The 13,609-nt window shown below is 35.6% G+C and overlaps 1 protein-coding gene across 9 annotated transcripts in view; it reads right to left on the reverse strand.

Annotated features, from left to right (window-relative positions):
- The window catches only part of LRMDA (leucine rich melanocyte differentiation associated), a 694,799-nt gene that overhangs the window by 291,333 nt on the left and 389,857 nt on the right, over positions 1-13,609 (reverse strand). For all 9 annotated transcript variants that reach the window (XM_035329289.1, XM_035329293.1, XM_035329288.1 and 6 more), the window contains 2 exons: positions 12,598-12,724; positions 2,464-2,603 (listed from right to left, as the gene is read on the reverse strand). In XM_035329289.1, the coding sequence (XP_035185180.1) occupies positions 2,464-2,603; positions 12,598-12,724 (267 nt within the window). The remainder of the gene's footprint in view (positions 1-2,463; positions 2,604-12,597; positions 12,725-13,609) is intronic.

The following is a 13,609-nucleotide window of genomic DNA, read 5'->3' on the forward strand; positions in this document are numbered from 1 at the left end:
TGTTGCCTCCTATGTGAGGAATTTTCTCAAAAAAGTCTGTAAAAACTAAAAATCTTATGGAAAAAATATTATTTCAAACCCTTAAAAAAAAACACATCAGAACTACCTCAAACGTACACTGGTAAGATTTGAGGCAATGCATTTTTTAAAATAGAAATATTTTCAAACCCAGACAGCTTGTTGCTGCTAATTCTAGAGATAAACTTGTAAACTCTGGGGAAGGAAGAAAAAAATCTGTGTCTTTAAGATGCTTCAGAACATGTCCTCAAAACTGAATAGCTAGTACAGTCCTTTTAATCAATTCCACCATTATTCCCGAATAGTGATAGGTGAATATATTCCAGTAAAGACAAACATATATATATAGGCACACACACACACACTCTTATTTGGTTGGTTCTGAATGTAATGCTGTCTGGCAAACATTTTATATAACAAAGTTATGGAAAAGTATCAGGAAGCTTTCATTACAGCAACAGAACCATAAATCATTCAACTAATTAGAAATCCATTCTTCTATTCTTCTTTCTTGAAAGAGCTTTAATTATCCCAAGTTTATATGGAAAAAAATACCTTTTTAAAAAAAAAAAAAAAAATGAGGGGAAAGAACCTGGAAGCAATGTTGCAGTTTCCACCAGTGCATAAATACAATCACTTCACGGTTTTGACACAGTGGTTTGCCATGAAGTGACCTAAAACTACCTTGACCTCCCTGAAATCAACATTTTGCATTGAAATGAAACAACAGACATGCTTGTTTTGATATATGGCTGTGTGACATATTATAAATATTACATCACATAACCACAGAGGATGTCAATCAATAACGAATTTTTTCAGACAGCACTAAATGAACCATGGGTTCTTGCCTCTGAATGGCTCCTTTAACGTACTACTTTTGCTTAAATGATTAATAGGAGACATATTGTCAGAAAACATACTTAAAGTGAAAAACAGTAAACTGTAGAAATATCATTCATTTTTTAAGCAATTCTCCGGTGCAAACGTCACATAAATTTACATAGAGACAGCACTGTTAGACTCCTCTAAGCTGGATAGTAGGCATACCTTCCACTTAAGTGTGAAAGCAATGGGAAAATATTTTATTAAATCTCAGCTGGTCTACTCCTTGAAAACTAAAATACTACAGCTGTGCTAGACTCGAAAGTTGAATTGTTAGGAGGTGAAAATCTTTAGCATAATGACAACCAAGAAATCCTTCTGAAAAGTCTGGAACAAAGAAAAAAAAATGTATCCATACCCAGAAAATCTGTGTTGCTGTTTCAGTCTACAGCATTTATGAGCAATAAAGAGCTGCATCCAATTCATTCGACTTCCCAATAAACCTGCTCTTAGTCTCCTCCACTTTGTGCTGTTTTATACTAACTTCCACAGAATAGTTTGGATTATGCAAAGATACTTTCAGAGTTTTATTTTATAACTCTGAATATTGCAAGTGATCTGCTAACAAGAACTAAGCTTGGTCTCTCAGTCTCTGTAAAGTTGTCAGCACACCGACCACCAGCGCTGCTTAGCTCTGACTTGCCTCACAGAGACCCATTTTCAACTGATTTGAAAAATGCAAATACACAGAGACTGAAATCTTGTATCAGATGTGACCAAGGAAAGGGATTTTTTTTAATGATGAATGTCTCACTTGCCTAAAGATTATAGCTATGAAAAATCGTCACTTCAGCAGACATACCATAAGCTTTGGACCTATACTCAGAGTCGCCATCAGTCATAAGTATTTTTATTTAAAAGAAAAAAATAATAATAATAAAAAAAAAACTTGTAATTTTTAACATTGCAGTTGGACAGGAAGTATTTTATCAGGTTTCCAAGTTAATTTCCAGATGACCTTTTGTGTAATCTAGCTCATTAAAATTGCATTATAGAGATAGTTTTCTTTTTCTGATTTGATTTTAAACACTGACTGCTCTCAGTTAAGAGCCACAATACAGAAGTAGTCTTTTCTTCTGTGTTCTTTAACAGTATCTTGATAACTATAATAGAAGAAATGCATCACCATAATCAAACGTTAGCAGTAGACAATGTAACTGGCTAAAAGTCACTACTCACTATAGTGACTTTTTTTTTTTTTTAACTGTCACCCTTAGTGTATGTAATTGTTGCCTTGCCTTGGCCTTAAAGAGGAGAGGTGATAGGTAAACACGTATGAACAACCACATTCAAGAGAGCCTGTGAACACCTGCTCAATTCAAACATGTGCTGTACAGAACTGAAATATTTCTTGAAATAGGGCTCCTGAGAGTGATCACATTGAAATGGGTTTACTGAAATTCATAGGTGTTTCACAGCAGAATATGGCAGAGTGCTTTCAAAATAGAGAGAGTAAATGGTACTTGCTTGGGATTACAAGTTGGGTTTAGTTCAGTATTTCTTCATTTTTAAAAAACAAAACTGACATACCCTATTATATTCACAAGTGAAAACACTAACCTGTACCTCTGGTAGTCATCTTCATCCTTTTCTTTGCAGACCAGTTCATTGGGGCAGGCCACATTTCCAAGCAAGCTGAGGTACTGCAGTGAGGGCACAACTTCAGCCAAATGATCCAAAAGGCTTTCTAATTCTGTTATGTGTCAAAGGTTGTGGGTTAAGGATTCAATGACATTAATGAAAAAAGCATTTAGAGTTGCATCACTGCTGATTTAAACATACATTTCAATAAATGACAATCAAATTTAGTATGGCATTCAGGAAAATGTCACATTAATTGTTCCAAGGGCAAACACGGATAAACTTCAGTCAGTTTTTTGGCATGGAATGAAAGAATTTGGCTGTTTTGTCATTCTTTTCTCCTCCTTTCTTTCCTAGGTGGTTCACTACAAAACATTAAAACTTTGACAAAATGATGGATGTTGTGTGGTAAAATGGCTAGCAATTGCTGGAGCCATGAAACTTTTCCAGCATGGAAACAAACTGTTAGTTTCACAGCACATTCATCACTAATATATTCCGTCCACTGGAAAATGAGGTTAAAAAAAAAAAGTCAAACCACAACAACCCACTTTCACTCTCAGAATATAAATGCTTTGAGTACCACAGTAACACATTTGTAATTACTCAATTAGTATATGTGAATAAATGATTCTCTAAGTGCAACTTGAAGACTTAACTGTTACAAAACATGTATTTTACACATGAAGCTTTGAAGTCCCATAAAGTAGTAGATTATTCATTAAAATAGCCTTATATTTTGGTATTATGAGGTGTTTCAACTGAAGTGTATTCCTCAGAACATAAACAATGATGACACACCTTCAATATTGTGAAATACATTAAACAAACAACCACAGATTAATCATTTAACCACTGCAATATTGGTAATCACAGTTTAGGATTAAGTATAACAACAATATTCAATTATTTGCATTTAATTGATTAAACAAACAAAAGTTATTTTGTTCAAGTGTAATGCTATAGTCTCTGAGAGACTCATACTACACATTTATTTTCTTCCATTTATACGCAAAGAAAAAGTCATGGTTCTCAGAAAATATGCCCTATGTATGCGTGTATACGGTTTTCAATGTTTAAAGCCTGAGTGGCTTAGACAATAGTAATAATTATTCAAGCCATTAGAGGTATTTCATTGTTCTGTTTTTTATCCACTCCTGCTGCTACAAACCACAACTGTTGTTTCAAATCTTCGGTTCACCTGTGTTGCTATTATTTATACTTGATTTATGTGTTTCTCTTATCTTTCTTTTTTTTTTTTTTTTTTTTTTTTAGCTGATGGAATTTACTTTATTTCTTCACCTCAATATCTTAAGGGCAACAGAAGCAATACAGAATGGAAAGCTCAGCTTCATTGTTAAAAATGTTGTCTTCCTTTTGTCAGCCTGAAATTTCAATTTATTTCCAAACATATAAGAACATGCTGACAATTACTAATTTTATTATATTAAAATCAGTATGTCTATACTCACGGTTAATATTTTGTCCCATAAAGTCTGAGGAAATCATACTAAAATCTTTTGCACGAGCAAGAAAAATAGGGTTTGGAATTAGTTCTATGAATGGCCACAATATGGAATGCTATATTCTATCAAGCAATCAACTAGGTCCCAACTAAAAAAAATGTCTTGCAGCAACATACAATATAACTGTTTGTTAGCCAGGATGAAGACACCACCAAAATTTTCATCCTTTCACTTCTGGACCTTTAGATCATATATAAACTTTTAAAATTAGGTATTTTCATGGCTCTTTCAGGAAGTACGTGGCTGTGATGGGAAGGTCCCAAATTCTTTTTCCACACAGGTTCAAGTGAGAGGCTTTCTAAAAATTTCCAAGGACTGCTAGAGAAGTCCTTGAATCCGGCACCCTCCCTCAGCCAGGAGAAACAATTTATTGCAGGACTTTAAATTGTTCAAAGGTTCCCTACGATAAATAGTTTATTATTACGGAAGTCAGTTATTTCCATAACGTTAATCACTTAGAGAGTTAACAGATGCAAGGTTTAGATCCCATCTGCCCTATTGAGAGAACACAAGATCGCCACCAATGACAACTTTTTGCTTCTTTTAAGGAGTAAAAATATATAATTATTCAGTCAATTCAGTAGAGCTTCTTATGGGATAGTAATGGAGTAGTAATCACCCAGTAATTGGTGAAGGTTTATTATGACAGATGTATTCTAACTCTTATTTAACCACACAGACTTACAGGCAAATACCAAGACATATTTGTATATGTACTATAGAAGAAGAGCATCAACTTAGATTTGCAAAGTATAAGATTAAATATCAAAGTTCCTATCAAAAGCAAAAGGCTCACTAAGGCTCACCATGCTCACTAAGGCTCTTGGGTAACTAACAGCAGTTGATAACCTGCATGTCAAACATCTAAATCTCCCCAAAGTTGGAAAGTAGTGTATAGATTTTAATATTTCACATCCAAACTCTAAGCATGGATTTTTGAAGCAGAAACTTTCCCATAAAAATTCTCTCAAGGAAAGAGGACCAGGAAACACACACAGGCCTCTTACCGCACAGTTCTGTATGAGACTCGCCCAGATCTTTTCTGTGTTATCATTTATGCATTTCCATCTATTGAAATAGTTGGATATTCAGCATCCTAGCATTATTTCAATTTCAGCTGCAACAGAAGCAGAAACATGACAAACCCGAAGATCAGACAATCACCCGGGATGTAGAAGGTCACTAATTCACATAAAACTTGAAGCTTTGCAGACTTGGACAGCCTAAAAATCACAGGAGAATAGTAATACTTGAAAACCAACCAACCTGTGACATGATAGTCAACTTGTAATGCCAGAATTGGCCATCATATCACAACTAAAATAACCGTACTCAAGTTCATTAATTAAAACTTCTGTTCTGTAGGACTTCAACTCTTTTTCTATTGCTCTAAAACAAGAAAAAAATAAAAGTAATTGAAAGGAGTTACATAATGTTTTTCCAATGAGCCCCATCCACTTGCCATCATGGTTATCCTCCATAAAGCAGGTAGGAAGAAAGGATATCCTGTTCAAATTCTCATTAGCATTTCTCAGAGATTCTAAGTCATGGTGCACTTCTAGTGTACCATGTTTAGGTGATTACCATATCACATACTTATTTTAAAACAAAATAGTGGAACTACCCCAGTGGAATCCCAAAGTGTTAAGTTTTTCTAAGAAATGTTAGGAAAATATAGAGGAAGAAAATCAAAAGCAATTTTGAAGTTTTATTCCCAGTTTCCTTTCCACAGTTGCAGCCTAAAGAGTGCCATCTTGGTGCAACCAGAGCCAAAGGGCTGCAAAATTCTCCTGTGCTAAGACCAATTTCAGCTCTATTCTCTCCAAAAAGGAAAGCCATGATTAAATCCATGCACAGTGCAAAGGAAACGTTATTTATTTATTTAAAGCTCAATGATAGCAATTTTTTTCTGAACTGATTTTTTCCTGAAAGCAGTATCACTGCTCACCAGATGAATACGTAACAATGATGAAAATACTTATACGTAGTCCCTATGATTTGAAAATTGTTTTAAATTGTCACTGTTATGACAATTAAAATGCCATGGTGTACCAATCCATCTCCTTATTCAACAGTGTTATCATTACCAATCAAGTACCACTTTTCTTTCTAGAGGATGTTGACTAAAACAAAAAATTCTAAGTTTCTGTTTTTAAACTCTCCAGACCTTTAACTTATAAGGTAAAACATTAATTCTTAGCCACAATACAACAGTCCCCTCAAAAAGCACAACCTGATCTCCATGAACAATTAACAGAAACATACTAGATGTATTTTAAAATTTCATCCTCATTAAAAGATAATGAGTTCTTGCACCACTTCCAGTTTTAAATTAGGGAAACATTTACAAGAACCGGGTATCTCTCATATTCAGATTAACTTTTTAAAGCTTCTTAATTATGTTACATGTATGCATACCAACACACTTGTATATTTATAGTAGACTGTTCACAGCATACCTATGCATAAGCACACACAACCGGTTACCATATCCTTTGTTAAGAAAAATCAAATGCTACACTACATGTTAAAACAATATCAATGCCATTACTTGGAAAATACTGTACTATTGTTGGCAGTCCAATTAACCTGCTGAGCAAAATTTATCCTAGAAACAAGCATGTTGGACTTTTCTATTTTCATTGACCATCTCATACCTATTATCATAGGTTTTGAGGTTCTCAAGAGGGCAAAAAAAACAGGCAACCAAAAGCCCAAGGCAAATGACATATCTCCCTCCCTTCTCTAAGAACTAACTTGGTTTGTAGCAGTCTTGCTGCTCTAAGTGTTCAGGACTGATGCTGAACATCCCCAAACTCCATACTGTTTTCTCTCTTACCAATATTTTTTTTCATAAATTGCTTTTTCAGCAATTATGAACTGCTGGTAAAACGTACAGAGAAACACAACATCTGATAACAGTTTCTAAATCAAATTTAACTGCATAAAAATGCTATGCTAATGTAACTGTCCAAATAAACTAACCTATATATATTTCATATCTCACCGCTCAGGGTTTTTTGTTTGTTTGTTTTGGTTTTGGTTTTAATACAGTTTGAAGTCTGCAAAGGAAACTGGAATTTCTTTCTGCAACCTTTTCCTCTGCCAGCAGTTCTTTTTACCAGTCACACTCAAAATGACTTTATGAGAAAAGTAGCCATTCTTACACTCTCTGTCTCTCTCTCCCAGTACTGTCCAAGTTGTACTGCCATTTTCTTTGAAAAAACTTGTATTCATCTTCTCAAGTTTTTGGCCATCCTGCTTTCCCAAAACAGTTGAGAAAGAGCTAGTAGCATTCATGACCTTCTGTATTTACAGCTTTTGGAAGTTTTTGGAAGCAACGAGACAAAACAAGGAGCAATCACCTTTATATTCAAAGTATTCACAAAATGTTTGTCTAGAGAATATCAGAAAAATCACACAGAATTCTAGACCACCACACAGAAAGACACAAAGCTGTCACTCAGAAGTCTTCTGACAACCAACGATGTCATGCAGAAGCTGTGGTCAACATAGCATTAAAACAGCTGGATAGCACTTTTACCAGAGTCATAAATGAGTAAGGTACTTGTATTTATTCACATTTGAAACATTTGCTTCAATTAAATTTATCACAAACATGATGTAGCAATCACAAGCGATTCCACAGGCAAATAGCCTTGAAGCAGAAGTTACCAATTCTCCTCTGAATGCAGTATGAAAAGATCTTTGCCACCTGAACGCTTTTCCATTAGAATGTGCTAGGTCTTCAGGGTTGGATAACCACAGAAATAGCTTGCAATATGCAAGTATACATCTTCCCCTTTTCTGTGTGCAATAGGATGTCACACACAGTCATTTGTATGCCACATTCTGGTCTGAACCCTATCTGATGGGGAGATAAGGCCTTGAGACAGAGCCTTGTTCACTCACTTTAAAACCACTATACTCAAGAAAAAGAAAAAAAGGTGCAGCACAGGTGGTAATTAAGTCCTTATATCTTCTGGTGAGCTTCCTACATGCTGAATAAATACTGCCTACTGGAGTAACATTAGCTTTCTCTGCATAGCTGAAGTTTCCAGTGATTTTAAGTGTCTCTCAGAAAGCCCATGGCTCCCAGGTTGCAGATTTTAAGAAGTTTTTAATGTTGTTAGGCATTTAATTGGAGGTATTTGAATAATGCCCTCAATAATATGCTTTAACTTTTGATTAGCCCTGGCAGTTAAAGTTTTGAGGATCCCTTCCAACTGAGCTATTCTAGTCTATTCAAAGATGAGGAAAAGGAGATACGCTTCTATTTCTGCAATCAAATAACATTTCCGGTGATCTAGAGCGGCCCATCCCAAACATATATCCTTTCTAAGATTTTTTTTTTTGACATTATTCTTTCCACTTGTTGCTCAAGGTTCCGAAGATGACAAAGACAATGAAGAATAAAGCAGCAGCTCACCATTTATAAAAATTCTGACAACTGCAGTCAAACTGGTCCAAATGACCACTGTAGAAGAGGAGAAAGAATTGCCTGGACTGAAAACCACCTCTCTTTTTCATTGATGTTTAGCATTAGGCATTCACGTTACTTACTTGTTGCTTGAGGTACCTTTCATTCTAGAAGAAAGGTGGCGTTTAGTGTGGTTAAGAGAAGGAGAAAAAAGGCTCCAAATTCAAGTAAATTCAAAATATTCTACAGCATTCATTTAGGGTTTTGGTTCATTAGGTACTGTGGCTCTCCAACAAGCCACACTCAGATTTAACCAAATCTGTGTCACTTGGAGAGTTCTCAGAACTATATGAAGGAATAATGCTCTAATATTTCAGCTTAGATCTTTGTTTAGTAGAGATAGGGATCTGTGAATAATAGAAGATATGTCTTTGATGTATTCACTCAATCTAAACATCAAGTCCTCAGAGCTTAACATAATGAAATTCTAGTTAAAGACTGGAACTTCTAGGTCTTCAAGCACTTCAGAATAATGTAGGAACAAGCACATTGGCAAAATAAATGACAATCTACAGCTTGGGGTTAGGCATTATGATAAGAACTCCATGAAGACAGATTGTACCACAGGTACAATTCTTTAGCTGGTACATTGTACACTGGTACATTCTCTTTAGCTGAGGTACTCAGCTGTTTTTTTCAAAGATTCAAGAACATATAATCCCTAGATCTGAACCACACTGATAGCTCCCCTTGTCATAAGTAATGCATATACCATTATTGGGCATTATGCCCAGCTCTGTATTTCCCACTCTGTGGTGTGAAATATTTTGGTTTTCCTCTAAATCATTCAAAAACTGGACTTGGATTCAACATTTGCATTCTACATCTACATTCAACATCTTTATTCTTTAATGTTAAATGAATGACCAGCTTACTGGACTAAGTAAAGAAAGCGAGCTTTTACCTGAGAGAATCTCAGACCTGTTTGGTGTCCGTCCTATCTCTTTTGAAATGAGGAAGTGAACACCAACTCATTTTCAGCTGAGAGGTGATATTTTTCAAAACATATTTGAAAAATTACCATTGCTGCTCCCTTGGGTAGCTTTCACAAATATGAAAAAGATTGAAACATCCAAGGAAATTTAAACGTCTATACTATAAAGTGTAGATCCCATTGTAAGAACAACCACTGTCAGCACAGTGAACAGCCATGAAACCCCACTGTTAAACCACTGCTATAACACACACACCTGAGAATAAACCCATGTGGAGGTTTCCTGTGCAACTCTTAGTACCTAGTGAATACAGTTAAAAGAAGTGAGATTTTACGTTGTAAGTATAGGCAACTGCAGTTGTAAGACCACCTCCAAACCCAACTTCCTAACAACCACCCATCTTAGTCTGTGCTGCTTTCTGCCATCCATTGTGCCTGACAGAGAAACTAAGATGACAGGTTTCCCAAAGTAAATCATACTATACACATTACTACCTATATATTAGTCAGCATTTTAAAATATTTTTGAACAGATTTCACACTATACAAAACTTCAGGTATCACAGTAGGAAACTTTTTTGAACTATAATTTTTAAATCAGCTTCTTCCACTTACAGAAGAAAAACGTAGTGGACTACCTATAGCTGAAATACAAAACCAGTATTTAAAGACAAAAAATAGTGGAGGATTCTAAATATTTTTGTGATTTAGAGATAAGCTTTCATATTTGTACAGTGTATCCAGAAAACACACATACAGCACCATACAATGTGTGAGCCATGTTAAAGGAATAGAAAGCTCTTATCAGAACTATATGGATCAAAATAAAACCACAATAAAAGGAGATAAAGTCCAAACAGAGTAGAGTAATATTAAGAGATCCCCATGGGCTCTCACATGAGACTGAAAGTTTGCATGTTATTCTAGTTTTCACATGGGTCCATTTGGCTTTTTATTTGTATGTCTCTTTCTGTCTCTCTATATGCAGATATTTATGTACACATGGCAATATTGCATCAATTCCAGTGTTGTTTCCGATCTGTATTCTTCACTCATTTGTGTCCCTTCTGTAATGCTACTGTCTTATATTAAGTGATCTTTCCTGTAATGTATTTCATTTATTTCTATTAAATGTAGATTTGAACATTAAAAAAAAAAAAAAAATCTGTAAAGAAATGATTCCTTAAAAACAAGTGATCCAAGTTCACAAGAGCCCTTTTTCAAATATGCTATCCACACTGAAGAGATGAATCTGGAAGGCCTCTCTGCTTCTGCAGAATGCTTTATCTTCCCTACAAGAGATCACACTTCCCTAGGGCTCAAAACATTAATGAAGAACAGTGGTTATCTTCTCTTCACTGGGCAGTTTGTATACGTTAGATGCTTTACAAGCGTTTCTGCAACTCCTCTGCTAAATTATTGGCAGCACGCTATAAAATGCATACATTATTTCTATAACCTGGGTAGCTCAATATTCTCAAAGCTTCAACATCAATCTTAAAATTATGAAGTTAAAAAATGCTAGAATAGATCAAACCCTGCTTATCATTGTCATTGACTTTGAGAGCTTACTAACTTGACAACAGTATTTTAACAATGTCTGTGAGACCAACAAAACCTCTTCAAAGAATATTATTGACAGGATACATTGTTTTTTTCCTCTGATTTTGTTGACTGAGTTCTTATTTCATATACCTGACTTCCCTTTAGTAACTGCAAAGCTCCTCCTCGATACCCCTGCACCCAAAACAGACATCCACGCACACACACTGGGATCTCAAAGATGAATTCACACTTCATGCTTTGTAGATAGAAATATGCTGCATCAGACATCAATAGCATCAGCAAAAACATTCTTGTATGTTCTTCATCAAAGCATGACCAATTCACATTTTACTGTAGCAGCAAACAATAAAACAAAACAGTTACTCAAAACCAACCCACAGAATCCTAGTATTAACCTGAAATCTAGCCAAACACCGAGTACAGTTATGACTTTCATGGCTCAAGAGACACTCTTGGCAAATTTCCAGGCCCCCCAAGTGTAAAAGTTACTCTGCTGATTTTTATTTATTTATAAAGTCAAAAATAAACGCAGAAATCATAGAATCTGTAGTTATTATTCTCCTCAGTAGGAGGATTTTGCTTTTTAGTAGGAGGTAAATTGTTCTCTGTTTACACTGTCTGCAATAAAAGCCTGCAGTTGAACAGCCTTGTCCTCACTCTGCAATTACAAGGAGAGGGCTTTCATGGTCTGTGCTCTGAGACTCTGCAGGCCTCAGTTGGCCTTTTGGCCACAATTTGATCACCCTTCACTTTTGTAAAATCATATATTACACATCTTCAAATCTCCATAAGGGTCAAAGTATGGGAAAATGATTTAATAATCAAGTCCAAGGCCAGCCCTTGCAGATAATTAGCTTTTACAGACCATTATCTATAAGCCTACAGACTGAGGGCTCCAATTCAGCAGAGTATTTCAGCAAACGCTAAAATATTTATTATGAATAAACTTAGGCAGGCACTAACTTCAGACATATGCAGAACTGCCTAACTGGTTATGAACAGACTTAACCATTCATCTTAATATTTTCATGTATTAAGACCTTGATTTGGACAGCATTTCAATATGTACAGAGCTGAAACGCCAACACACTGACTCGCTTTTAATTGCTGCTACTGCACAGCAGCTACCACATTGAACCTATTACACCCAGTACACCACCTTCATTAACATAAAAATAAATATTGCCCCCCCCCCCCCCCTTTTTTTTTTTTTTTACCATATTGTTTTAAGAGCTATTTGAAGTATAAAAACTTAATATCATTTCACTGCACTCTGTATTCCACTAGAGGTCAGCCTGCAACAGAACCCCAAGCAAACACAGGAACTGCAGCACTCTGGTAGCACTGGCATTATTTTCTTTCTCTATTTTATCTATTAAAAAAGATTTCTTCAGAGCCATAACTTAGATCTCTCACTAAAATGGAGCAACAGGAAGATATAATGGTGCATTTCATTTATGAATGACCTATAATAAATTACTATGAAGTATTCCAGGTGCCAAGCAAGAGAATGCTTTGTCTGCACATGAACTATATTTCACATACTTTAATTTGGCTGACACATAAAACTCATTTGACATTTTGCAGGTATTTCTTTGAAAGGATATTTGGTTCTTGTTGAGCGTTAAGGTATGGAGGTAGGGTAACCTGGGTAACAGAAGGTCATTTCCGAGTAGATTGTTGTCCAAGATCAGCTCTTCCAAGTAACTGAATGTTTTCAGTCCTTCTACTGACCTGCAAACGACAAAGAAAACAGGAAAAATGATATTCCACTAAATCAGGGAGGCCATTATGAGCTGAAATAAATATTTTAACCTTCCCTTTCAAGAGTGGGAATAGTTTTGGTTTGGGCCTGTCAGAAGAGTGAATGACAAGCATTAGTGGCAAAGGGAGTGCTGGCACTGCAACACATCCTTCACATGCTGGCAGGATGAAGGATGGGGGTCACTTAGTGAGTAGCCAGGATCCAAAACAAAAGGCTTCAGATATGGGGCCTGCAGGATGAATTTGTCAATGTCTTGTGCCTTCAGGCACCCAGCCTTGCCTGACCCTAACCTCCATTCCCAAGATAAATAACTCTGTCACAGTTCACCTTCATTCCCTGGACACAAATTTAAGTTGTCATCCATCATTTCTGCCAAGAAATATCATACCCCGCTAACAATAATAAATACAACTTCAAGTATCATTTCTTAGCAGTTACCCTACATGCAATAATAGGAAATGGAATTTTTTTTTTCTTTTTCTTTTTATTAACCACTTAATTTGCTTCTCCATGAGTCTCTGCAAACAAAATAAAATGTCCTCTACAAAATAAAATGCAGAATTACTCCAGACAGAAAAGACATTTACTTCATTTTTGGAACTTTCTGTCTCACTGTCAAGCCATGGGTCAGACTGCAGAGAGCAGCTTTAAAAAGGAGCATTTCACATCCATGGAACATGGATGATAGGTTGCAAATAAACAGCATTCTAGCGGTATTTGTTCCCCTGATAGTAAAGTATAGGGGGAAAAAAGAACACCACCACTTTTGGTACCTATTCCAAACTTGATTCTTAATGGTTGCACATTCCAGCAGGAAAAAAAAAAAAAAAAAAAAAAAAAAAAAAAAAAAAAAA

Source organism: Oxyura jamaicensis, chromosome 6, assembly GCF_011077185.1.
Source record: "Oxyura jamaicensis isolate SHBP4307 breed ruddy duck chromosome 6, BPBGC_Ojam_1.0, whole genome shotgun sequence".
Lineage (NCBI taxonomy): Eukaryota > Metazoa > Chordata > Aves > Anseriformes > Anatidae > Oxyura > Oxyura jamaicensis.